The sequence below is a fragment of the Mustela putorius genome, unplaced genomic scaffold (genome assembly GCF_011764305.1).
Source record: "Mustela putorius furo isolate JIRA1106 unplaced genomic scaffold, ASM1176430v1.1 tig00537227_pilon_pilon_pilon, whole genome shotgun sequence".
Classification (NCBI taxonomy): Eukaryota; Metazoa; Chordata; class Mammalia; order Carnivora; family Mustelidae; genus Mustela; species Mustela putorius.
Window position 1 is genome coordinate 1,789,676 of NW_025422368.1, and position 27,176 is coordinate 1,816,851.

Genomic DNA, 27,176 nt, shown 5'->3' on the forward strand with positions numbered 1-27,176 from the left:
CAGAGTACAAGGGTTCTAATTTCTCCACGTTATAACTAAGATTTGTTGTTTTACTTTCTTTTTTTTTTTTTAAGATATTATTTATTTACTTGAGAGAGCATAAGAGGGGAAAGGGTCAGAGGGAAAAGCAGACTCCCCACTGAGCAGGGAGCCCAATGTGGGACTAGATCCCAGGACTCCAATATTATGACCTGAGCCAAAGGCTGAGCTACCCAGGCACCCTCCTTTTTTTTTTTTTTTTTTTAATGACTATCCTAGTTGATGTGAAGTGGTGTTTTGATTTGCATTTCCTTAATGACTAATGACCTGACCATCTTTAAGTACTTGTTGGACATTTGTAAATCTTTTTTTTTTAATGTCTATTTAAGTCATTTACCCATTTTTAAAAAATTGGGTTGCTTGTCTTTTTGTTGTTGAGCTCTAAGAGTTCCTTATATACTCTGGATACTAGACCGTTATCAGACATATGAGTTACAAGTATTTTCTCCTATTTTGTAGGTTGTATGAAAGAAATTTTAAGACAATTAGTTGGAAAACAATGTGTGTAGGAAGGATTCCAGGAGCGATGAAGGGCAGAAAGACCAACTAGGAAACCATTGCAGTTGTAGTGAACACAGATTAGTAACAATGGGAAAATACCTCCAAAAGATTGTTTACCACAAGTGAAATTAGGAAAAGTCAGAGTATAATGGTTAAGATTAGCCATCTGTAGAAGAAGCAAATGACCTGCTATAGCTTCAAGAAAGCATAATTCTATCAATATATCTAAAGCTCTAGCAGCCTAATTACTTAAAGTAGAATGGCTAGAGCCCTAACACAATCAAACTCTAACCTAATCAATTATAACAAAATGGCTGAAGTGAACATAAACAGAATCAATTATATTAACTTGGCTGGAGCTGAGACTCAATCAATTGAATTGTACCTTGTCTTCACAAAAGGGGGAGATAATCTGCATAGAATTCCCCCTTCCCCACCACCACCACTACCACCACCAACAACAACAAAGTCAGTATTTCCCCAGTGACATTTAGGAAAGAAGATTCCTAGTTTGGCCTACACATGTATCTTATATATTTATAAAGAAGATGCATGTAGTTCTATTAGTTATTGAAATTATCCAACTTGGGGCACCTGGGTGGCCCAGTGGGTTAAAGCCTCTGCCTTCAGCTCAGGTCATGATCCCAGGGTCCTGGGATTGAGCCCCACATCGGGCTCTCTGCTTGGCAGGAGCCTGCTTCCTCCTCTCTCTCTGCCTGCCTCTCTGCCTACTTGTGATCTCTGTCAAATGAATAAAATCTTAAAAAAAAATAAATAAATTAAAAAAAATCCAACTAATTCGCTTGTTCACTAAACAGCCTTCTAATTATAATATTTGACTTCCAAAATTGTCAAGTATTTTGATTGGTCAGTAGGTTTGTCTAGGCCACTATAAGGTATATGTGGAACATTAAATCAACCAATGGCTTTTATTTCATGCTCTTTTGAGTTTGGTCAGCATAAATGATTTCTCCTAAAGTGAATTAAATGGACAAAATCAACTTCTCAGCATTCAAACTGAGGCTCAGATCCTCTTAAAGAAGAAAACTCAACAATGTTTCTATCTCTTGTTGCTCAACTCAGGCTTGGAAGGAGTCTTCTTTCATGGACTCAGGAGAGGTAGTGAGAGTTTTTGTTGTTTTGTTTTTCCATTCTAGAGTGGAAGGAAGACTTAGAAAGTGCTTACATCACCTAGGGCTGCTCATAGTTCAACTAAGTTAGGTGCTAAATGCTCCAACTCCCAGCCCAGGGCATGCTCTGCCTCTTGCTAAAGCAATCACTGATGGTTTCTACAGAATGGGAAACAGCACAAACAGGGGGGATTACAGACAGAAGGGTGTCTGCAGCCACAGCTGATGACCTGGAGATACGGGCACATCCCCTCCACAAGATGACTAGTAAGGGCACCAAGATTCTTAGATGCCCAGTAGGGGCACATTCTGACAGTGAAGCAGGTGGTGGGGAGACAAGAGAAGAAGGTAGAATCTTTCTGACCTAATAGCAGTCTGACATTGTCTCTGAAGTATAGGAAATGTCTCCCCAGCATACGACTATGACGACACTTAAGACCACAAAGAGGAAGCTTCCTGGGGCTATCTAGCTGCTGCTTTCATCTAAGAGAATGGGGTGGGAATTCCACTGGATGAAGTCTTAGGACAGCCATCTTGTAATTCAGCCCTACCTCTGAATTATTTCATTCCTCTTTCTCAGACTTGGAACCAAAGAGTCAGTTGTACAGAGAGCAACCTTGCTGTATGTGGTGCAGAACTGGATGTTAGCTATGCACGCAGAGGAATCAAATTTTCTCATTTTTTCACAGAACTGAGAAGGGATGGCCTTAGTAGCAGGGATACTTCTTTCATCTCAATACGGGAGAAGGCCGAGCATATGGAAATATACACAAATAAGACAGTGGATTCAGTATTGGAAAAATAAGACAATCCATTTAGCTGTGTCTATTTTATTAATGAAATGTGAGTCGAGGTCATCTGCTGACAGAGAAGTGGGGGGGAGTGGGTGTTGGAGATTTTCAAAGCGAGAAGGTATGAAACAAGTCTTGAGCAGAGTAGAAATGAGAATTTACCAGGGAAGTATAGTATTAGGTAATGTTGAGTTTTGGGGTCAGAAATTTAAGTGATACTAGTCAGCAAGAATCTGTGATTTCCTCTACCAATATTAAGCTGCCCAGGTATAGATACAGAGAAGCTAAATTGTTGGATCTAACCAGAACTTTTTTTTTTTTTTTTTTAATTTCCTTAAATAATCTCTACACCCAACATGGGGCTTGAACTCACAACCCTAGGATCAAGAGTCACATGATCTACAGACTGAGCCAGCCAGGAGCCCCAGAATTGATTGTTTTCCCCTCAGGAAAGTTCAGTGGAGGGAGAAATGGGGCAAGGAAGTGAACAGGTTTATAGTTCTAGATATAAGGGGAGGGGGTGGGTTATTTAAAGACTAAAATAAAGGGGAGCCTGGGTGGCTCAGGCAGTTAAGTGTCTGCCTTTGGCTCAAGTCATGATCCCAGGGTCCTGGGATGGAGCCCTGCATCTGGCTTCCTGCTTCACAGGAAGCCTGCTTCTCGCTCTCCCACTCCCCCTGCTTATGCTCCCTCTCTCGCAGTGTCTTTCTCTATCAAATAAATAAATAAATAATCTTAAAAAAGAAGAAGAAGAAAATAAAAAGATAGTATCAATGGTTTAAAAATTATTGAGAGAAAAGAGGTAATTGGGTGGGAGGACAGGTGTTAGGGTGTGAGAAGAAAAGGCAGAAAATAATGAACAGAAGTTAAGGTACTTGGATGTTATGGAGAATTTTATTTGGACTAAATTGTTCTAATATTTTTTTCTTTTCCAACCATTGGTCTTTCCTTATTTCTTCTTTGCACCTCTTCTCCCACCAGGAAGTAAGAAACAATGAAGTCTGCTTTTCGTTTCTTGTCTGGGTAACTGAGCTGCTGGCTCTCCCCCAATCCTCAATATGGATCTTGCTCTTTTTCTGTTTCTTCATTCTGGAGAAGGAAAGCTGATAGTTGAGGGAAGATGAGGTCAGGAGCACTACACCTTCCTCCTTGTGGGTGTCTCATTCTCTGCCAAGTGATCTCTTTGGGGAAAATATGGTCAGAGGGACAGCAAGCAGGTTATGAGTGTGGTTTTAGCTGCAACCGGAGAGAACACAGACAAGAACTGCCGACAGGGCAAGTATGAGGCCCTGGTGTGGAGATAGGCTTTTTGAAAGAAACTTTAAAAGCAGAAGACTTTGGGAAGGGGCCCAGAGGCACGTGGAAAATTCCACCCTTTATTTGGGGTCTCCATGTGCTATACAGAGGTCAGCCCAGGCTCACCACAGTGAGGAGAGCCCCCTTGTCAGTTTTGGCCAAGTTGGTCACTACTAGAGACTAAAAGAACCTCCGTAAAGCCCTGTAAGTTTTCCCAGGGTAGGACATCTCAACTTGCCCCAGAGTACTTGGAGGGAGCCGTCTACCTGTTAACTTTGATAGGCAACTAGATAGACTCCCTGGGGAGTGGGCCCTGAACCTCCTCACTAAGGCCTACTCCAGGAAACTTCCTCTCCACCCAAACCTCTTTTAACAACATTGGGGTTCTCATACACTATAACTGGTCAAATCTTATAGGGCTTCCCTCCACAACTGTGCATTTATATATATCGTATCTTCTGCTCAGAATGTTGTCTCCCATTTTTCTCCTAGGAAATTCATATTTTTTTCATCTTTCAAGACTAGTTGAAAGGTTACCTCCTCTCTGAGGCCTTCCAAGGGACAGTTGCTTCTTTTTTTTTGTTTCCCCCAAAACTAATTTTTTTTTAAGATTTTATTTATTTATTTGACAGAGAGAGATCACAAGTAGATGGAGAGGCAGGCAGAGAGACAGAGGGAGGGAAGCAGGCTCTCTGCTGAGCAGAGAGCCCGATTCGGGACTCAATCCCAGGGACCTGAGATCATGACCTGAGCTGAAGGCAGCGGCTTAACCCACTGAGCCACCCAGGTGCCCCCCAAAACTAATTTTTTAATTTTTTAAAAAAATTTATTATTTATTTACTTGTCAGAGAGGGAGGGAGGGAGAGAGAGAGAGAGAGAGAGAGAGCACAAGCAGGGGGAGCAGCAGGCTTCCTGCTGAGCAAGGAGCCCGAGATGGGACTTGATCTCAGGACCCTGGGATCATGACCTGAGCCAAAGATAGATGCTTAACTGACTGAGCCACCCAGGCCTCTACTCCCCAAAAACTGATTTATCTATTCTCACATCACTGGCCATATTCACTGACCTGTTTATACTTGTGTCTGCCCCATCAGACTTGTGAGTGCCTAAAGACAAAAGATCACAATTTAATCATCTTGGTATCCTCCAAATTTAGCAATTTGGCAAATACTCTATAAATATTTGTTGATTGAGTGACAGTATTTAAACTCAGAACTAGACACCTTGAGGTATACACAAAAAAAGACAAAATATGAAATGCAATCCTTCTTAATAAGTTTACCTATTCATTAACAACAATTTAATGCAATAATTTAATATATTTAATAATAATATTAGATGTGCCATATATGTGCCATTTAATAATGCTTACTATAGCTCAGGCACTGAGTCACTGAATTAAACACACATACCTGGTTTTAAACTCATTTACTTCTCACAATAACACATAAATATTGCTATTATCCCCCAAATTACTGGGTGGGTAAAATTAGGCTTGGAGAGATTAAAGAACTTGCTTGTGATCTCAAAGTGATCAGAGTATCAGAGTATAGGCATTTCTGACTCCAAAATTCATGCTCTTAAAAAAACTTTTTTTAAGATTTTTTTCTAAGTTTTTATATATTTACATAATCTCTACACCCAGTATGGGGCTTGAACTCACAACTCCAAGATCAAAAGTCTCTTGTTTTACCAACTGAGCTAGCCAGGCACCTATCAAATTTGTGCTTTTAGCCTTTGTGTTACAGGGCCTGAGTCAAGTTTTGTACAATACAGTTTATACCACCATTATTACAAGGCAATATAATAAAATACAAAATCATATGGTTCAATTTGCAAATAAAACATTTAAATCAGGGGCGCCTGGGTGGCTCAGTGGGTTAAAGCCTCTGCCTTCGGCTCAGGTCATGATCCCGGGGTCCTGGGATCGAGCCCCATGTCGGGCTCTCTGCTCCGCAGGGAGCCTGCTTCCTCCCCTCTCTCTTTCTGCCTGCCTCTCTGCCTACTTGTGATTTCTCTCTCTCTGTCAAATAAATAAAATCTTTAAAAAAAAAACATTTAAATCAGGTTATTAATTATTTGATATGTATAAGGAACTGGCAGTCATGGACTTTCCATATAAGTACTGTATGTACATCATCTCATCTGATCCCCCACCGTCACTTGTGTTGGGAGCTCTATTCTGCCCATTTAGGAGAAACTGAGGCAGGAGGAGGTTTAAATAAATTGCCTAAACTCACAGTGGCGTGTTGAGCAGACCCTCAAACCCAGATCTCTCTTCTACTCAGTACTGCCTTGGGTTGGTAGGAAGGGCCAAGCAGAGCATTCTGGTGGAGGGGAGTGGCTTGATCAAAGACAAAAAGCTGGAATGAGCTGGATGGCTGTGAGAAGGAGTAAATAGTCAAGCATCTGGTTGATTCAGCGGGTGGAGCCTGTGGCTCTTGGTCTTGGGGTGGTGAGTTTAAGCACCACGTTGGCCACAGAGTTTACTTAATTAAAAAAAAAAAAAGTTAAAGGGATGCCTGGGTGGCTCAGTAGGTTAAGCATCTGCCTTCAGCTGAGGTCATGATCCCAGGATGGTGGAAACAAGTCCCGCTTTGGGCTCCTTGCTCAGCAGGGAGCCTGCTTCTCCCTCTGCCTGCCGCTCCCCCTGGTTGTGCTCTCTCTCACTGTCTGACAAATAAATAAATAAAATCTTGTAAAAAATGTTAAAAAAAAATAGGCATGTAGCAAGTCTCATCCTCCAAGGAGCAGAGGGTGGGGCTTCCTAGCAGTTCTGGCCCTGCAGAGGATTGCAACAGGGTGAGGTGGGGGTAGGGGTTTGGGTTCCTGGAAGGTGACTGAAGCCCAGAAAGCTGGCCCTGTGCCCACTGTGTGGCTAAAGCAGGCCCGCCCAATAGTGCTGGTGGGAGAGCCATGGCCTGAGGGCTAGTTCCTGGAAGTCTGGCTGCCACCTGCCCCCACAAACTGCTGCATCCTAGGCCTGGATGTCTCCCCGAGTCAGGCTGCCCACTGGCTGGCTGCAGTTCTGTTCCAAGTGTCTCTCACATATGAGTGTGGCTTCCAGATAGGTTAGTCTTATTCCCCAAACCCCTGAGGGGCTCTGGCCTCCAGGCTTTGAAGCTCCCATCTCCTAATAATAATAGACTCACTTTCTTGTAGATTTCTTGTCATCTTCTCAACACCACTAAATAGGTATCATCATTATCATCATCATCTCCATTTTTCAGGTGAGGAGAGAAAGCTCAGAAAGGTTGGGCTGCCCAAGCCCACATAGCCAAGAAAGGTTAAGACTCAAGCCTGGGTCTCAAGATGCAGGATCTGGTCCTCCCTCATTCTGCTCTACACCATGCCCTTGTCTCTTTTGAGATTTAGAATGAAGCCCCAGGGGTTATTTCTTCTGGGCTACTCTGGACTCATCTGTTAGCCTTCATCCATTTTGGGTTCAGGGCTAGGCTCTGCTAGCAGGGCACAACTCTTAGAAGTCAGAGTCTGGAATCTGCAGTCTTACCTACTCCCTGGACCCTAAGCCCTAAGCAATTTTGGTCTGAGAGTGGGGCTCAGTCTCCCCTCAACTCCTGAGAAAATCCTTTAGGAATTCTTTTTTTTTTTTTTTTTAAGATTTTATTTATTTATTTGACAGAGAAAGATCACAGGTAGGCATAGAAGCAGGCAGAGAGAGAGAGAGGAGGAAGCAGGCTCCCTGCGGAGCAGAGAACCCGATGTGGGACTCGATCCCAGGACCCTGAGATCCTGACCTGAGCCGAAGGCAGTGGCTTAACCCACTGAGCCACCCAGGCGCCCCAATCCTTTAGGAATTCTTATCGCTGGAAAGCAACTTCCTCAAAGACTTTTTTTAATCCTATCTTTCCCCAAACTAGAAGACAAGGAAAAACATCAGCAGATGGCTTAGGAGATCTGGCTCCAATACCTGGGCCTCGGTTTACTTTAGTAAGAGGGGCCTCAACTATTCCCAGGTCCCAGACCCCCTCCTCGACCTCCCCCATCCATCCGGGGTAACCGCCGGGCTCTGGTGCCTAGGATAACACCCAGCCCTCCCCTTGCCTCCTGTGGCTGCCTCCCCTTTCCGTCTGTTGAGAGAGGAAGCCAGGGGGTGGCGGGTGCAACCCTGCAGGGCACTGATAAAGGGCCAGGCCTGCCCCCGCCCCCTGGGGCCACTGCGGTCAGACCAGCAGGCAGGCAGACAATGCAGCCGTCTCCCTCTGGGACCCACGGCCCTCCCCTGGTTCCACCTCTGCCCACCCCGCCCTACTCAGGAAGCTGGTTGCATAACCCAGTGGGGTGTTTGGCAACATTGCCTGTGGCTTGACCTAATGCTGGTGGTGGTGTGCACATGCGTTGGGGCGGGGTGGGGAGGGTGGATTGATCGGGGTGACAAGTCAGACTTTTGAGAATAGGTGAGCAGCCTGAATGGAGAATGGTGTAACAGTCAAGACATGTTGCCATGTTTTTCTCCACATTTTGTTTGCTACCTTTGCCGAAAGCAGGAGAATCTTGGGATTGGAAAATGCTAGGGATCCTGCGTTGCCAAGCCACAGGCACTATCCAACGCATCCAGGCGCCTAATCCCCTGCTAATCATAAATCAGACAAAGGAGACTGAAGAGAGAAGGCTGTTGACTCTGGACATCAGGAATCAGAGAAGAGGAGGCTGAAGGAACCATTCCCACCCCTGAGGGCTATCAAGCATGTTCTGGACTCAGGATGCAGGGTGGGAATGGCAGTCATGGCCTTTTCCTATAGGAGGGGAGTGGGAGAGAGGTGGGAAAGACAATTCTGGCTGGCCAAGCTGCCTCAGTGAAGGCTGTCTGTTCACTTAGTTCACCCTACTTGCTCATGTCTGTCCCCCCGAAATAAGCAGTAACTGCTTCAGACACTTCTGTAAATGCCTATTGCTTACAAGATGAAATATAACCTCTCTAGCTTGACTTTCAAGACTCTTTACAATCTTGCCCCAAACTTCCCGGGCTTATCTTCTAGTACTTCCTACCCCCACGCCCCACCCTAGTAGACCCAAAGTATTACCCTATGTTTTATGGCTCTGTGCCTTTATATCTTTGCTTGGAATACCCTTCTTCCTCTCTCTCCCTTGTGAACCCCTAGTCATTCTCCACAGCCCAGCTCAATTGTCATCTCCTCTGTGAAGACTTTCCTGAATTTCATCAAGCAGAAATTCAACTTCATAGCCCTTAATTTTTTTAAGGGCTTCCCGCTGAGGAGGGAGCCCAATGTGGGGCTCTATCCGAGGACCCCAGGATCACGACCTGAGCTGAAGGCAGACGCTTAATGACTGAGCCACCCAGGTGCTCTGGGTGACCTTTATTAGTGTAATTGACCTTTATTAGTGTAATTCCCCATCTAGACTGTGAGTGAGGGCATAGACTATATCTTATCCATCTTTGTGTTCCTGGAGTATAAAACATAGTAGACACTCAATAAATCTTCATTGAATGGATTAATGAATGATGAGGCTTGTGTTATCCACAGTTGTATCTGCCATGCCACAACAGTGCCCTGAGTTGGTAGTTTTCATTCAGTAAATGTTTGTTCACCAGCTGTAACCTGATATCATTATTTAATCAGCCACAAGTGTGACTATCATCACCCCTCATCCCCTCTGAGGGGCCCGAATAAGTATGCCACTGAGAGAGCTATATCTGAATGCCCAGATTCCAGGTATGTGACCTAGATTCATGCCCAGGTCATCAAGAGATTCTGAACCCACAAGTAACATGCCATGAAGCCATGGGTCCCCTCCTGTCCCACAAGGATCATGCATATAGAATCATGATCTCCTGGAATAGAGCCAGAACCCAAAGTGTTTAATCATGGGTGTAGTGTGGGGGTTGATCAACACCCACCTCCTCATCCTCCCCCCACCCCCAGCCTCCCAACCCCCGCACAGACACAAGCTGCCAGGAAGCCATATCAAACTGCCTCTTGAGTTGCTTGGTTGTGTTGCTGGTTGTGGAAGGTCCCAAGGGAGAAATGTAGTGCTGATGTAGGGGTGTAAGGGCGGGGAACACTTGGAGGAGGACTCCCAGCAGCTATTCTTTATGAACTGGGACAGAATATTTTCAGTATCTTAACAGTGAACATAAACTTTTTTTTTTTTTTAGATTTTATTTATTTATTTGAGAGACAGAGATCACAAGTAGTCAGGCAGAGAGAGAGGAGGAAGCAGGTTCCCCGCTGAGCGGAGAGCCCGATGCGGGGCTCGATTCCAGGACCCTGAGACCATGACCCGAGCCGAAGGCAGAGGCTTTAACCCACTGAGCCACCCAGGCACCCCCAGTGAACATGATCTTATCAAAGAATGTTGGTTGGGTGCCAGCTCTGCCTTGGGGTGACACCCATCTGCCTCCCTGTCTTTAATGATTTCCAATAGAACTTGAACTATTATACAAAGAAAAAAATAGAGAAAAAGTTTTAAGCTGCAGTTGTAAGGACTGAAGCTAGACATGGGAAGGACTTTCCTTACAGCTGAGAGCCACTAACGGGAAACTAGAAGGAAACAAGACTCCTGTGGTCTCTGGAGAGAGATCTGTTTGGCCTGGGTCTTGGATTGTGCATTGGAGACCAAGGGATGATGGAGCAACTTCTGGGGGGTACTTCCTGCCCTGAGAAAGAGCTGCTGTGGGTGCTGGGGGATCAACCCGATATCCTAAGACATGTGCGGGCCCGTCCAGAGGATGAGGCTGCCCTGTGTTTGGGATGCCCTGCCTGGAAGAAAGGAGGACAAAGGGCACCCAGGGCCCCCTTTAAGAGAGGTGAATACTGTCGCTGCTGGGTGCCCTGTGCACATCTAACTCCCCTCACACACTGACAACAAACCTGGCCAAGAAAGAGGCCTTTGTCCTAGGACATCTGAGGCTGCTGGGGGAGGGGAGAAGGCTACAGGTGAAAGGACACATCAAAGCAGCCACTGCCCCTCCTCCCCAAAATAGCTCCCCTCCCTCTCTCCCAGACCCGAGGCTTTCCTTAAATAAAAGCAATGCCCTAAAAGCCCACTTGCCTTAACAGCTGGGACACTAGACATTGGGTCCCTATCTTCAGCAGCTATGACTCAGTTTCCCTGTCCCTAAGAGAGTTAGGGGGCAGAGGAAGGAGGTTAGACTTGTATGAAGTTTAGAGGTCACCTTGGAGTGGGCCACTAGGTTGGATTTCATCCTATGCAAGGGAGAAACGCAGGCCTGGCTGGACTCCTGGTCTCGGAAGGAGGGCTGAGAGGCGCTGGAAGCCATGTGTGCCCCCGCTGGCCGGGAGCAAGGTGGGGGGCGGGGTGTGGGCAGAAACCACACCAGGCTCAAGTTTCCTCTCTTGGCCAGAAGGGGCAGGAGGAGAGGAGGGCCACGGGGAGAGGGGAGGGCTGGAGGAAGGACGGAGAGCTCAGGCCGAGGTCTTCAGAGAGGAGGCTGGTGCGCCACCAGGCGCTCCCCGTGCTCAGGCCGAGCCTCCACACTCGGCGCTCAGAAATGGCCCGGGGGCGGGGCGCGGCCTTCCCCCGTTTCCAGAGGTAGCAGGGATCCTCACCCGGGAGGTGTCAGCGCAGGCCCAGCCTCCCCAGAGACAGCAACGGGAGCCACATCTCTCTCCTCGCCCAGCTCGGACCCTGCCACAGGTGCCTGAGGAGCGGGGTGGGAGGTAGATTCCAGTGGGATCCCACGGGCGAGCTGGGGAGGTGGAAGGGGCAGAGGGAGAAAATGACCAACTTTCCGCACACCCGCAGGAGACCTCAGGCCTTCCCTGGCTGCCCCTGGCTTGGGAATTAGACATCTTTGGGAATTCATCTGGGAGAGAACCTAGATGGCTTATTGAGCACTCTTGAGATTCTTGGGTGAGAGGCTGTATGTAGGTGGGGACCAGACAGTCATCCTCTGAGGCCCCTTTGAGGGGGTGGGGGTGACCCAGAGTAACCTTCAGCAGGAGGGTGACCCCCCCAGGGGGGGTTGCCAACAAAATCTTAGGCCTATGGTACCCCCCTTTCCTTTACTCAATTCCATCATGCTGCCCTGACTGGCCAGCTGGGAGGATTTGGGGGAAGGTGAGGAACTGGAGACCCTGGATGCCTGGATACCTGGATGGGTGAGGAGCTCTGCAGAAGGATGGGATGGTGGGCGCAGAGCTGTTGAGGTCTTGCCTCCTTTGCTCCTTCTGGGCCTGGGCAGTTGAGCTCACTAGAACTGACAGGGAGAAGAAGGCATCCTACCCCGGTACAGTTTCTTCGGACTGGAAATCTTAGCAGCTGGGAAAGTAGGAGGCTGGGTAGCAGTGGAAGAGAAGAGGGGAGGTAACAGATCTGCTGGGGCTGGGATTCTCTAGTCATTGACCCCCAAATGACTGGCGTTTGGTTTCTAGGACCGAATGAGGATAACAGAAACTTGTTCCTTTCTGCCTTGTTCCCATCCACCTGTTTGAGTTGTGTATGTCCTCAGGAAACTAAATCTCACTCTGATCAACTCTCCCTCTCTCTTCCGGTTTCCTCTGTTCACCTCTATGTGTCTCTCCCTCTTTGGGGATGGTTCCTAATATTTCTAAATAGCTTGCTCACCTGCCACTCCACACCCCAGGTTTCCCTGATACTTCCCTATCTTTTCACTGCTCCTGTTGACACAGGGAGAGGTGGGTTGACCTACTAAACCTCAGAACAGGATCCCAGAGGCAAGCGCCTTCTCTCGTTCTCTCCATCAAGGCACCCCCACAAATGGTCCTCATCTTGAATTCTTGAATATAAAGCTGTGTGTCATTCTGTGAGTACTCAGAGACTATGATAAGAGCTTTCTGGGGAGCACCATCAGATTAAGGATCAGAGTAAGGAGGATGGATTATAGCCCCTGGAGATGGCGCCAGTCCTACCTGGTACATGTTGGTAGGGAGGAAGAGGGCTGTGTGACTTCAAAGTGCAGGTTAAACTGGAAAGTGAGAACTGTTTATTGTAAAGCAAAAGGGACACAGGGAGACCGGCTCTAGTCTCCCAAGAGCTGTTGTTTCTGCATCCTCTGTGACGTTTCGTTGGAGTCAATTCTGACTATGCCGTCCTCCCTACTCTATATCACTAGCTCCCAGTCCAAGTCACCCAGGCCCCCAGGCCCATCCTTAGAAAGGTAGGCTCCTAAGGTCCAGAGGGGCCTATGCCTGGTGTATAGACCACCAACAACCACTGACTATCTAGGGGAAACCATACTATTCCCTTTCGGCCCGGTGCAAGCTTGCCACTGCCCCAGAGAGGTGGTTGGAACTAGTTGATCTAGAGATTCTCATCAACTCCCTCTTCTCCGACCTCCTGCTTCCCACAGGGACCCTTCTGGATTCTCATTTCCCTGTCCCAAAGGTGCATGAGGAGGGGCTGATATTCTAGTCTTAGAGACCAGGACAGCCTAGAACCCAGCCTAGCCTGGGTCTGAAGCCTGCGTCTGGAGATCATTTGCCAGGCTCTTTTCTGGCTTTGTGTTCTTTCCTGTAAGTACATATGGTTGGACTAGTTTAGCATTTTTCAAGGTGGGATGGGCCTCTGGCATCGGAAACACTAGGGCACTTGTTAAAATGCTGCTTACTGGGTACCCGCACTTATGAATTCAATTCAGTGGGCCTTGGAGGGGCCGGGATATTGACAGGAGCCTGTGATTTTAGAAGTACGACAGGTGAATTCGGTGCAAAATCAGGTTTGTGACTCCCTGAGCTAGATGCCGTGTACTGCAGCATGGAACTTCTCTGGTCCTATCTCCATTTGATGGAAGAGACTGAATGGGGAACTGATTTGACCAAAGTCATGCTTTTGGAAGGCCAGAGAACCTGGTCTCCTGCCTCCTAGGGCAGGATCTTTGCACTGCACCTGCGAGTCAGATCCAGGAAGATACAAGGAGGGACAAAGTTGGGGTGGGGTGGGGGGTACGGTGTGAAGGACTATGAGGCAAGAGTCATTGTCCCTGCCCCCTAACCCCCTTCTCCATTCACTTTGCCTTTGGGCAATTTCCTCCCGAACCTGGGTGGGGGAGGGTGGGGTTCCGGTGTTGAAATGGCATCCTGGGCAGACATAAACACCCCACCCACTTTGCCCACGGGCCAAGCTCCTGGGCCTACACCAGCTCCCAGCACTAGGGATGGCAGTATAACAAAGGGGCAGGGGGCAAGAACTAGGGAGATCCTCCTTCCAAAAGATAATTTGCAGTCCTTACTAATTTTGGATTAAGTCAAAGAGTGGATTTCATATTGGATAGCTGTGATAGGCCATCCTTGTAGTGATCTAAGGTCATGCAATTTGAGGTCATCCAGTCCTGGCCTCTGTTCTTTTCTAAGTGTCTCCCTCTCCCAGCCTGCCTGCCTTTACTTATATGGTAGGGGTGGGGTGCTGTGTCTGGCCAGAAGATATTGGGAGGTCCCTGTGAAATCTACTTGTCTTCTCTTGTTGAAGGCTGGGGGGAGCAGGTGCAGGGAGACAGGTGTTAAGGAATAGGGAGGTGGGATGAGGAGAGGGGCAGATAGAAGGGAGAAGATGAAGACAGGGGTGAGGGTTTGCTGAGAACTGTAAGCTGCCCAAGCAGAAAGGGACCTCGAGTTCGACTTCTCCAACTCCCTAGTTTTATAAATGAGGAAACAGAAGCTCAGAGCAGTGTGACAGCTTTGCCCAGCCTCACATGGCTGCTCTGTGGCTGACTGGCAGCTAGAGCCCAGATCAAACATGGGTGGGGGTGCTGAAGGGGACTGTGTTTTTAAGATTCCAAAGAGATACTCCCCCAGAAGAAAAGAGATACCACAGGATGAACTGACTGAGGTGAACCGCCAGGAGAGGCTTGGAGTCTGGAGACTCAGGAGTGGGATGGGAAGGTGTCTGAGAGGCTGCTGCCTGCTAGCAGAGTTGGCTAGTAGACATTCCAGATGTATGCCGGCTCTTTATAGGGTTGAGTCTCAATTTCTGAATGGACCCTATAGAATCTTTGTGAAAATCATTCTCAAACTAATTCTTGTAAAACATCAGCATAGCTCTTGACAGTGCTTAATAAGCTTTTGCTATGGTTGTTGTATGCCCTTAGGAACCTTGGAAGCCTGGTGGTTTGGGTTGGGGTATGGCCAGGATGACCCTGTAGGGCCATAGGACAGAGGTCCAGTGTCTCCAGAGACCATTCCTCCTCTGCTGCCTCCAGCTGATAAACCTCTTATCAGGCTCAAGCAGGGGAGCCCAGAGTCAGGATAGGAGGAGAAGGCAGAACTGCTATCAGCCACCAGGCCTGGGCCGTATCTCAGAGAAGGGGAGGGGCTATCTGCTTGGCTCTTCCCACAACACGCTCCTTGGGGATCCCGAAGTACTCACTCTCAACCTTGGAGGATGAGACAGAGGAGGAAAACTGAGGACCGAGGGGGAAAGCAGGAGTGATCCCTGGAATTGCCCCAGAAAATGGGGGAAAAACAACCCCAGAAGATGTGACTTCTTCCCTGCCCGCTGATACAGTTTTGGGGAGCAAGAAGAAGGGGAAAGGGAAGGCACCTTGTCTGAAAAAGTAGGTAAAGACCTACTGTGCTCCCAAAGGACCTGACTACAGCCACAGCAGGTGAGGTGGAGATCACATGGCAGGGAAAGCCTTTGTAGCATAAGGAGTTGGTTGATGAGGACAACAGAGCTGAGGGCATGAAGCCTCTCCTTCTCTCAGCTGAGGCTGCTGGGAGATCTCCATGGAGGCAGGACAAAGTTGCTGGCCCCTAGCAGGGCATGCTTTAACCTAGATCTTTTTTTAAACCTCTTTCTCCTTTGACACAGGTTGCTGGGGCCTTTTGGGCTTTGGGGACCCGGGACCAGGCCCTGGCCCAGTAGGATGCCCCCGTGTCCTCCCCAGCAGAGCAGGAACAGGGTGACACAGTTACCCGCTCTGGAGCTGGGTGAGATGGAGTTGACTTGGCAAGAGATCATGTCCATCACTGAGCTGCAGGTGAGCAGGGTCGGGGGTACCTGGGAAAAGGAAGAGCAGAAAAATACAGAGTCTGGCTGGGACCTGAGGCAGGGGGTTGGAGCAAGCAGGGAATGTTCCAGGCACTGGAAAAGGATGGGCTGGAGTAGGAGGGAGATCTGGATGGAAGACCAGAATATGAAGGGGAAAAGGGTGTGGAAGAGCAGGGGAAAGGAGTGGTGGGGAAGAGTATAAGCTCTCTGGGCAGCCACACTGCTCACATCTCTCTATCCCACCTTCTTCCCCGCCTTTCTTTTCTCACCTTCTTCCCTTCTGAACTCCTCTCCTCCAATCCTGCCCATCTTCTTCCCTCATTTCCTCCCCCTGTCTTCAGATGCTGGGCCCCTTTCCCTCAGGTAGCAGAGCGGTAATTCAGGGGCCTGGAGAAGGGGGGGGGGTCAGACTATGACAGGGTCCTTGCCTCCTGCTAGTTGGACAAAGGGGTGTCTGTTGGTCTAACAATGATGCCTTTGTCCCATCTGGGCTGGAGCATGGTGTCTCCTCCATGTGGGTTGGGGGCCCTGTTTTCCAACATGTTCTCTCCTCCTCTCTGCACCTGGGCAGGGAGAGAGGGACTGAAGAGGAGAGGGTAGAGCTTGTGCTGGCTCCCCAAGGTGCCTCAGCCCCCAGACCTGGCTCTGCCCACTGACCCCACCCCTCTTTTCTCCCCTGTTGCAATGCCTGGGCCCTCAAGATCTGCCCTGAGCCCTCCTCCTGCTCAGCAGCTCCCTCTGCTGGGAACCCATGGGATGGCCAGGGTCTGAATTTGACCCTTTGACCCTAGATAACCACAGCAGGAAAGGGTTTGGGGAGGTGGGGGGATCATCATAGATAACAACTTCTTGTCTTCCTGAAGGAACTAAAGGAAGAAGTGCCACTTCAACCCAATAAGAACTTCTCCTGAGGAGGAGGAGATTCTATATTGTTGCAGCCTTAGATAGTCCTTTCCCAAGTCTGACATCAGTGACTTCCATTCCTGTTTAAGCTGCTTTCTGATTGAAATAGCTTCAACCTTACAAGAAGCTTTGAATGATTTTTAGCACTTTTATGTTCCCCTGTTATCTCACTGTGTCTTTCAGAAGGACCCAGCTTCTTCTGGAGAAAGAACTGGTTTCTGTCCCTCAGGCTGTCTCCAAAACCTCTTTGTCTTTTCTTGCAGGGCCTAAACGCTCCAAGTGAGCCATCATTTGAGGCCCCAGCCCCAGCCCCATATCCTGGGCCCCCACCACCCCCAACTTACTGCCCCTGCTCAATTCACCCAGATGCTGGCTTCGCCCTTCCTCCACCACCTTATGAGCTTCCAGCACCCACATCTCAGGTCCCAGAGCCTTCATACTCCTATGGCAACATGGCCATCCCAGTCTCCAAGCCACTGACCCTCTCGAGCCTGCTCAGTGAGCCCCTCCCAGACCCCTTGGCTCTCCTGGACATTGGGCTGCCAGTGGGGCCCCCCAAGCCCCAAGAAGACCCAGAATCCGACTCAGGATTATCCCTCAACTATAGTGACGCTGAATCTCTTGAGCTGGAGGGGACAGAGGCTGGTCGGCGGCGCAGTGAGTACGTAGAGATGTACCCAGTGGAGTACCCCTATTCACTTATGCCCAACTCTTTGGCCCACCCTAACTATGCCTTGCCACCTGCGGAGAACCCCTTAGCCTTAGAACCCTCTTCAGGCCCGGTGCGGGCCAAGTCCACTGCACGGGGGGAGGCGGGGAGTCGGGATGAGCGTCGGGCCCTGGCTATGAAGATTCCCTTCCCGACGGACAAGATTGTCAACTTGCCAGTAGATGACTTTAACGAGCTGTTGGCACGATACCCACTGACGGAGAGCCAGCTGGCCTTAGTCCGGGACATCCGACGGCGGGGCAAAAACAAGGTGGCCGCCCAGAACTGTCGCAAGAGAAAGTTGGAGACCATTGTGCAGTTGGAGCGGGAACTGGAGCGGCTGGGCAGTGAACGGGAACGGCTTCTCCGGGCCAGAGGGGAGGCTGACAGGACCCTGGAGGTCATGCGCCAACAGCTGACGGAGCTGTACTGTGACATTTTCCAGCACCTGCGGGATGAAGCGGGCAACAGCTACTCCCCTGAAGAGTATGCTCTCCAACAGGCTGCTGATGGGGCCATCTTCCTGGTGCCCCGGGGGACCAAGATGGAAGCCACAGACTAAGCTGGCCCAGAGGGGTGGGACTGGTGATGGAGATTTTCTTTATTCCCTTCTGATAAATGTTCTCCCCAGAAGAAGCTGGGTTCTCCAGACCAGAAGGGGACAATGGGAAACCTGGCATTTGGAGGACCCAAGGTGTATTCAGTAAGGCTTGCCTTGAGACAAGTGTATGAGGGGAGGTTGGAATCTCTTTTCCATGATTCAGCTTCCTAGGTCTCCAACCTCCACCTCTTGTTTGAGCTTTGGTCTATAAAACGCTCTACACAAATAGCCTTCCACTGTGTCTTCCTTCTCAAGAGAGTGATGAAGCTCAGTACTGAGTTTAGTGCTTGTTAGTGGCGGGAGGGGAATCCTGCCAAGCTTGTTTCTTTCCCCAACAACTTTGTATGAGAGATACACAAGAAATTTGGGCTTGAGCAGTGTGATTTACCACCTTTATTTCCTTTTTCAGAGCCCGAGATCATGGGTGATCTGAGGAATCACCAGGGAGGCCCACCCTCCCTGGTGGCCCACTATTTACAGAGCAGGGATTGCCGGCAGCACTGGCTACCTCTCTGTGCAAGGTCACTGAGGTTTAGACCTCTCCTTTGTCAGTCTTTGGAACACAGAATAGTCTAGAATGCCCCCAGGCCTTTTTTCTGTTCTCTCCCTCCTGCCTACTAATATAGGATGTCCTCATCCTGATGTGCCAGAGCTCTCTCAGAAGACAGAGATGCTCTTGATTGGAGAATTTGACTGGACATTAGTTTCAAGGGACTTCATACCCGAGTCTGGGCAAAACCTGCTCTCCTGTGGAGTAGGTTATGCCTTTTGGTGAACTCTTCTCCTTGGTTACATTAGACACACTATCCAATCTTCATTTCAGGACATCCCTTTTCTAGATCTTCAAAGATCTAGGTCTCTTACTTTCTTGAAGTGAATGCATTAAGTTCTAGAATCCTTTATCACATTGAAGTCCCATCAAACTTCTCAGACACTACACCTTCATCTCCCTGGATGGAGTTGGGTGGTTCCTGATCTTTCCAGTCACTGAATTAACACAAATTACCTCTTTGCAGGTATTTTACTTCTATTTACACTTCTACTCAACTTTACTAGCTCCAACAATGAAAACTTTCAAGTTCTTATAGACGCTCTACACAAATAGCTGTGAGCTATGAAAAGCAGATGATGATCAAAGTGGTATGGAGTCTTTATGCTTTAAGATTCTCAGAAATGTGGTCTCGAAGCTGGGTTAGGGAATGAAAAGTTTAAAGCTTCTGATTCCTAATAGATCTGAAAACAGACGCCTTGTCAACTTTCTCGAGAAATTGAAAATGCAGAATCAAGTTGTGAAGGGAAGTGCCTGGGATTACCTGTTCAGAAACTTGTTCACCTAAGGGACATCAGTTAAGATTTCACTTCTAAGGAAGCTCCCAAGTAGTAATTCTGAGGCAAAATTTGACCTGTACCCAACACTGAGCACCTAGGTTCTAGTACAGTTCTAGGCACTGATTTTATAATGGGGAAAAATGCCCCCATCCCACAGATAAACTGCAGCAGGTCAAGACCATACAAACAACTTAATACCTAACTAAAGCAAAAGGTGGAACGGTTTGGAGTATGACCTAGGTTCTATTCTAGAGGTTGCAAAAACTTGCAACAGGTAATCATCTAAAATTATAGAACTTACCATCAACCTTGTATTTGTAAAGCATGTAGCAAAATACATGACAGATACAGGACTCCATTTTTTCCAACAGCAATGTTTTGCACACTGATGGCCTGAGTTGCCCTCCTTCTAAACCATGACCGTGAAGAGAAACCTGTTCTAGGTAACTTCAAGCAACATGTGATAATTAAAATCACAACAATGGAGACTGCGTATACATTTACACCTTCCTACCCCTTCTATTAGCTGAAAATTGAGGCTAGATCTTCTCTTGAAGATGATTAAAGTTCAAACATTTGCTGGGGGATTTAATTACAGCTCCCAAATTTTGGGATTACTTCTGAAAAACTTGTTCTTCCCCTCCAGTAAGCTTTACCTGGTTCCAGATTTTTTGGAAGCCAGAGATAGCTGGCCAATAAAGGCTTGTGGAACAGTTAACAGCTTACTTCTAAGTGAGCAAGAGCCAGTTTCATTTCACTAAACCATGCTGCTGATGGGATAAATTTTACGTATTAATGTTAATAGAACCACTTACATTCCTAAAGGCCAAATAAGTTATCATTCACTATTTAGTTTGGGGAGAGGTGGGGTGGGGGGAGAAGCACTCCCAACAACCTAATTGTTCCCCCTGAATCTCAATTTCAACCTGTAATTTTAACATGTTTATGTTGTCCCACCTTTAATATACCTATTTTACTTGTTCATTTAGAAGGATCCAAGGAAGCATAAGTTAAGGAATGAAGGGGAAGGACTTCCAACTCCACTAAAAAATTCTGATTTATCATTATCATTTAAGGAAAAAAGTGAAACAGAACCAAGTTAAAAGCATTTTATTAAAAAGTCCATTCATAAAACTGAATGATTAATTCAAGCTGCATAGCAGCTAATAACCCCATGGCAGTGAAAATGAGGGGCAGTGGCTCAGATAAAGGTTGTCCTCATTAAGGAAGGATGTTGCTGCAAGAGAGAAAGAAAGAAAAAGTTATGAAGTGTTTACATATGCACTTGAAAGATTCTGCCAATTACTCATTCTGTTTACTGGGAATTCAACCGCTTTAGGTATTTTGTGGGCAAAATGGTAGACTATGAGATCCCATTTTTTTTTTGTTGTTGTTCTTAGGCAGCTTGTCATTCTCTACTTTGGTAATACCAAGCACTTTTGCTGATTAAGTTCATAAAAAGCTTACCTTTTAGCCATAAATTTGGACAGATGAGTTTCTGATTTTTTTTGTATTTTTTTTTGTATTTTTTTTTGTTTTGTTTTTTTAAAGAGAGTTGATTAGCCTGGAGTAGCAGACTCCTCCCTAGAAAAGTAAACAACCTTTAGAACTAGCTTTTCTGAGACCAAGTCCCAACTCCGGGTAAATCCCCCCACCCGCCAAAATTAATGGTCCACCCTCCCTCCCACCATGTTTTGGGGAAGATTCTAATGCATTACTTTGAGCCATTGTTTTAAGGAAATGGATTAAAGGAAGGCATGAAATAAATCAAAATTAAAGGGCAAAAATATATTGTCATAGAATTAGTGTTTACTTCCTTCATTTGGGAGCCAAGTCTAGGGTGTCAATTTAAAGCAATTGATCTCCAGAAAAACCAAGTTCAGCTTAACTGGACTAGTATTGGCTCAATACATTAAGAAAAATATAACAGAAAACTGGATTTTAGGTAACACTATATGGATGGAAGTAAAATCTGTTCTTACCTACCAGCATAGCAATAAAACCTTTCCTCCTGGTTCTGACTGCTAGTCCTAAGAGTCAGGTGTGCCTTACTCTTGTCTGCCTCCTTTCTTGCGATGGTCACTGAAACTTCACTCCCTCCGTGGCCTGCCCCTGGCTTATCTGTACTCCACATACCACAAGTGTCTACTCTCAGCTGTAGAGTGTCTGAGCTCGGAGCCATTCGCGCTATACTTGCTAGCAGTTCCTAGTAGCTGAACATCTCTCCTGGATCTTTACAAGGCATTGTCACGAATCCTGAGGTATCTGCAAACTCCCTCAATAGTTAAGGTTCCACCTGCCATTGCAAACTCAGCCAATATCAAACTCATGGAACTATCAACCATGCTTTCCCACCCGCCTCCCCTCCACCCCCCCCACCCGCCTCCCCAAACTTCCAAGTAACACACCCACGGGATGGAATACACAGTCCTAGTGATAAACAATTCTCTATGCTACCAGGTACAATGGCACTGAAATTGAGGGTACCAAGGGAGGGCTCAAAAGAACCTATGTAACAAATAACAATGATTGGATATTAAGTAACTGTAAAAGGCTTTAAATAAAAATAATTTTCTATACAATTAACATTTTAGGATGGTTGTGTGATGTACCATATTTAAAGGAAAACTGCAGTTAACATGAATATAATAAGGTTCCTCACCATCTCCATAATTTTAATGTCCAAACAGATTCAATAGTATGGTTAATCTATAAACCTCTATTAGGGACCCACCCACCAGAACCAAGTAAAACTGCTGTTTTCCTTTAATGTAAGCCTGTTTTTGTATTAAAAATAAGATATTCTTACTGGTGCTGGTCAGTTTAAAAAGGTCTCCCAAACACTTCTAATCTGTGGACTTATGGGGTGGCATTAGCCAGCAGCTGGTTTCTATTCTCTGGCAGAGTTTTGAACTTGAATTGTGATAGAAGCATTCAACATTATGAGGGGTAGTGGGTAGGGAAGTCCAAAGCTCTGCCAGTCCCAAATCCATACAGTTGTCATTCCATTCAAGAGAATATTAAATCGTTTATTGATTACACATGATAATGGATGATACACAAGCTTTAATCCCATCTATAATTTTATCTGATACCATAATTCAATTTAGATATATTGCATAGGATGTGCCAACAATCATATTAATAACCAAATAAACTCCAGGACTTTGCTTGGGTGACCTTTTAATGGTGAACTCCAGGTCACAACACATTAACTGTCAGTTCAACTACACCAAGGTTTGTGGAGACAATGGCTTCTGTGCCCAAGCAGTTTGCAAATAAATTTCGAATGGAACCTGGCATCACCCTGAAGGAATTCTAACTTCACACTGTTGGGGTAGTATACCAAGATGGCTTCAGAGTAGACTAACTTTACACAGCACATTTAAAAAAAAGACACATTTATTCAGCGTCATGATCAGACTATTACATTTAGCAATCAACAGCATGGGTGCAAAAAAAAAAAAAAAAATCTACATTAAAACCCTTTGTTGGAATGCTTTACACTTTCCACAGAACAGAAACTAAAATAACCTGTTATACAATTAGTCACAAATACAGTCCTCGAGTTTTTTTGCCCATACACATGAGTATTGTCTAAAACATGTCTTCTTTGTAGCAGCTAGGCCCTGCCACCACTGTGCTTGGCTGAGTTCACAAATCTGTTGTAACCTGTAGCTTCCCTGTCACTTCTCTGGCTCTCCTCTCCTGCTAAGCTTTGTTTCCTGTTGAACAATATGGAATAAAGTTGTTAATCTAAACATATTAAGACTCAAGGCTACAATCCAATAGCAAGTTTTTGTTTCCCACAAATTTTGCTGATCTGAATATTAACTTAATATTCAAAATTTTACTGCAATTATAATGTTAACTACTTTGCACTGCTCAGCTACATTAGGGTTACTGGGTTCATTATCATTTACAAAAATTAACTTCTAAGATAAAAAGTTGTTTACTTACCTGGCAGTAATTAAAACCTTCTGCCACTGCCATAGCTGCTGCTGCTGCTGGAACCACCATAGCCACCTAAGAAGAGAGTATGTCCCTGTTAATCTTTGGAAGTGCCAACAAAATTTTTTATACTGGGGGCAATGGATGTCCATATTTTCCAGAGTTTGAGCTCACTTGACTTTCCCAATTTGACTGCATATACCTAAAAGCTTTGAATTGTCAGTGTTTCACTACTATACAAACATTACCTAAAAATTAGTATTTTTTTGCTAGAACCAGCTACAGGTAACTAGCACTTCCAACACTGCATATATACGATACCTTGGTTTCGTGGTTTGGCGAAGTATTGGCCTCCACCACCATAAGGGCCAGAGCTTCTGCCTCCAAAATTGCCTCCTTTCATGGGTCCAAAATTTGAGGATTGATTGTTGTAATTGCCAAAATCATTATAGCTTCCGCCACCTCCAAAGTTGCTTCCTAGGAATGAGAAGAGGGCCTTTATATGCTACTGAAGATGGCAATTGTGAATTCTATTTAGTCCTCAGAGCCAAAAAAGCTGCATGTTCTGCTTGCCTTCCTCCCAAACTGATGACTCCAATATTCGATTATCTGTTTCCTCCTTTTCTGGGCAAAGCACTTAGCTGAGTAATCCACTACACTTTAAGAAGGTTTACCCAATTTACCATGGGGTTAACAGATGGTCTAGAGCCTTTGAAGGCTACTACCCATCAAGGGCACTACAAACACATGCTGGATATATCAACTAAGTGCCTAAGATCCCAAAGGAGTTGAAATATTAAATCCTGCTAGAAGCTAATCTAATTCTGATTAAAGACACCGCTATCCACTTAACCATCTATCTATCTTGGGAGTGAGGCGGCCCCAGCTTAAAGCTAGGAGGAGGTAGCATTAGCAAGCCCATTAAAAAAGAATACCATGCACTGTACCACATAATGCTTTTAAGAGCATCAAATCCCCTTATGGGCGTAAACTCTAAAGGGCTAATCTAGCTGTTGCACCAAGTACTTGGATCACTGGATACCTACCACTACCACCGCCATAGCCGCCTCCGCCTCCTCCGTTGTTATAGCTGTCATAGCTGCCACTCCCGCCATAGCCACTGCCCTGGTTTCCATAACCCTGTCCACCACTTCCATAGCCTCTGCTTCCTCCAGAGTAACCAGGGCCGCCTCCTCCATAACCACCTACAAGAATACAATTCTTCTCAATAAGACAAAAGTATTCAACAATCAAAACCTGTGCAAATGTAATGCCTAAAAGCCTGCACACCGCATGCTGTTTGTTATCAGAGCTAAGCTTGTCATGCACTAGTTTACTAACCTAGTCTAAAGGTTGCCAAATGAAAGTTCACCTATATACTCCTTAAACTTACCATCATTACCAAATCCGTTATAGCCATCCCCACTGCCACCATATCCACCACCACCTCGACTGCCACCAAAGCCACCTGGAAAAAAAAAAAAAAAAAAAACAGAATTTTAAACTACTTTTTAAAGTATATAAATTATACACAATTTATGCCCTTAATTTTATACTCAAGATTTAACCTTCTGGTTAGTTGAGAAGCCAGAACTACACTTAGATAAAATTTAACTTTAGGGATAACTGAACCACAAGGCTCACTATTAACTTAGTGGTAAACTATAACCACACATACCTCGACCACTGAAGTTTCCTCCGCGACCAAAGTTGTCATTCCCACCAAAACCACCTCCACGACCACCACCAAAGTTTCCAGAACCACTTCGACCTTTAAAGATAAGTTTTAAAGGTTAAGTTATACAGATTATAATTATTTAGCTGTCTGTAAAAATTATCAAATAAACCCACCTCTTTGGCTGGATGAAGCACTAGCCATCTCTTGCTTAGAGAGCGCTTTCCTTACTTCACAGTTGTGGCCATTCACAGTATGGTATTTTTGAACTAAAAAATTACCGAGAAAACACGATCTCAGGGCTTTGAACAGAATGTGGACTTCAGAACCCCTAGCAAAGAGCATGCCCCTGATACTTACTGACAATCTTGTCTACAGAATCATGGTCATCAAATGTTACAAAAGCAAAACCCCTCTTTTTGCCACTGCCTCGGTCAGTCATGATCTCAATCACTTCGATTTTCCCATACTGTTCGAAATAATCTCTTAGATGATGTTCTTCAGTGTCTTCTTTAATGCCACCAACAAAAATCTTTTTCACAGTTAAGTGGGCACCAGGTCTTTGAGAATCCTAATAGAGAAAGCCCAATTAAGTTTCTTGTATCAGCAAAAGTATCCTTAACAAAGATCACTAAGTGTGTTAAGAACCCCAAATGGGAAATGCACTTAGTGACACACTTCTAAATTGTTAGAGGCAGGAAAAAGTATCACTCACTTCTCTTGAGACAGCCCTCTTTGGTTCCACAACTCTTCCATCCACCTTGTGTGGCCTTGCATTCATGGCTGCATCCACCTCCTCCACAGTGGCATAGGTGACAAACCCAAAGCCTCTGGAGCGCTTGGTGTTCGGATCTCTCATTACCTGAAATGTTAACTCATTTAACACACAGTAAAACCCCAGAACCCCTGGTCATTTCTATCCCGGGTAACGTAATAAATTCTTTCAGCCCTTTATGCAAAGTCCTCCCGTTTCCCACTACCCGTCTAATCTAAATTAACTAGTACCTCCTAATTAAGTAAAACCACACCTTCCCTTGCCAAATTATTTTCAACCACAATCCTGTTAACAATCTTCATAAGCACAGTACTTAAACAAAATAATCCAAGTAAACCGACTAGTTCTACTGGCCTTTTGTCTCTCCCAAGTCTTACCACACAGTCCGTAAGTGTTCCCCATTGCTCAAAATGGCTCCTCAGACTCTCATCGGTTGTTTCAAAGCTCAGACCTCCGATGAAGAGCTTCCGCAGCTGTTCAGGCTCTTTGGGAGACTAGCAGCAGGGGAAAAACTCGTTACATATGGGCTATAACGCCAGACACTTTTCAGTTAGGAACCGCAAAACTAGGCAGCAACGTTACGTAGCCCTTATTGTTCCTTCGGGTCACAGCAAGCCACGTGCTTCTCCCCATTAGTGGAGACGTATGTGGGGGCTGGGAACCACGAGCGCATGCGTCTCTACTGTCCCTCCGACGCACGCGCAACAAAAGGACTAGGCTAAAAAATACATAACCAGCAAGGAACTATAGCTGTTCTTTAGAAAACTCGCCCCCTGTGACGAGGTAAAACAAAACCAATCGAATGTGCCTAACTGTTTTGCCAGGAGGGGCAAGCCTGGCGTGATAACCAAATGTTGCAGGACGGCGGCCTCATGGCGACGACGAGGACAAAATGGCGACCTGAACTTTGGGAGGGGTAGGCCCTGGCAGAAACCGAAGAACTGCCGCAGGAGCTGGCGCGAGCAACCCAACGAGGCTACATCCTACAGAACTCAGGAGGGAGCGAGGAAGAAAATGAGATTGGAGACAGCGTGTTACTCACCTCTGACTTAGACATGACGGCGGTGGGAGGGGAGACTTTAACGATGCTTACTCGGCGGCGTCCACAGGCAGAAAGGAGTAACCTAACGAACGTATCTGCCAGCCTACCTTCGGCCTCGCTTTTTTATCCCGCCTCCTCGCTTTAGGCATTGGTAGACTCCGCCCCTGAGTATCTCTGATTGGATATTTACAATAGCTTCCCCTTGCTATTGGTCTGTAGTCCCGCATTGCTGTTTAACGTCATCCGTTTGGGCGTTCTACGTAGTCTCCACCCCTTAGAGGCCATTGGTTCCCGAGTAATATTACCCTTAACTAGTGTGATTGGCTCGCCAACCAATCATTCATATTTGAATGTACCTAAAGTATTTAAGTAAATTTTTAATCCTTCATGGCCCGAAATTACGTTCAACTCACTTGACAAAGCACGGTTAATACTATGTATTAGGAAAGAAGTTATCAGGTGACTTTTTTTTTTTTTTTTTT

At 46.2% G+C, this 27,176-nt stretch overlaps 2 protein-coding genes across 6 annotated transcripts; one reads left to right on the forward strand and one right to left on the reverse strand.

The window, feature by feature from the left end:
- The first annotated feature begins 11,113 nt into the window (after window positions 1-11,113).
- NFE2 (nuclear factor, erythroid 2) lies at window positions 11,114-18,148 on the forward strand. 3 transcript variants are annotated; one of them, XM_004774555.3, is made up of 4 exons: window positions 11,114-11,398; window positions 13,074-13,236; window positions 15,530-15,698; window positions 16,876-18,148. In XM_004774555.3, exons 3-4 carry the CDS (start codon window positions 15,585-15,587, stop codon window positions 17,881-17,883), a joined length of 1,122 nt encoding a protein of 373 aa, XP_004774612.1. In that variant the 5' UTR covers window positions 11,114-11,398; window positions 13,074-13,236; window positions 15,530-15,584; the 3' UTR covers window positions 17,884-18,148. The 3 variants fall into 3 exon arrangements, with proteins under 3 accessions (XP_004774612.1, XP_004774611.1, XP_004774610.1); XM_004774554.3 differs by lacking the exon at window positions 13,074-13,236; XM_004774553.3 differs by lacking the exons at window positions 11,114-11,398; window positions 13,074-13,236 and adding an exon at window positions 13,772-15,323.
- Window positions 18,149-20,346: 2,198 nt separating this feature from the next.
- Window positions 20,347-26,838, reverse strand: HNRNPA1 (heterogeneous nuclear ribonucleoprotein A1). 3 transcript variants are annotated; one of them, XR_006604638.1, is made up of 12 exons: window positions 26,695-26,838; window positions 26,030-26,146; window positions 25,593-25,739; window positions 25,238-25,448; window positions 25,054-25,146; window positions 24,881-24,973; window positions 24,596-24,670; window positions 24,249-24,407; window positions 23,524-23,679; window positions 23,212-23,277; window positions 20,719-20,835; window positions 20,347-20,488 (listed from the first exon to the last, which is right to left on the reverse strand). XR_006604638.1 is itself a non-coding variant. In XM_045073068.1 (11 exons), the coding sequence occupies exons 1-10, from the start codon at window positions 26,707-26,709 to the stop codon at window positions 23,222-23,224; spliced, it is 1,122 nt and encodes a 373-aa protein (XP_044929003.1). In that variant the 5' UTR covers window positions 26,710-26,838; the 3' UTR covers window positions 20,347-20,488; window positions 23,212-23,221. The 3 variants fall into 3 exon arrangements, 2 of the variants coding, with proteins under 2 accessions (XP_044929003.1, XP_044929002.1); XM_045073068.1 differs by lacking the exon at window positions 20,719-20,835; XM_045073067.1 differs by lacking the exon at window positions 20,347-20,488 and having other exon boundaries at window positions 20,644-20,835.
- Window positions 26,839-27,176: the final 338 nt, after the last annotated feature.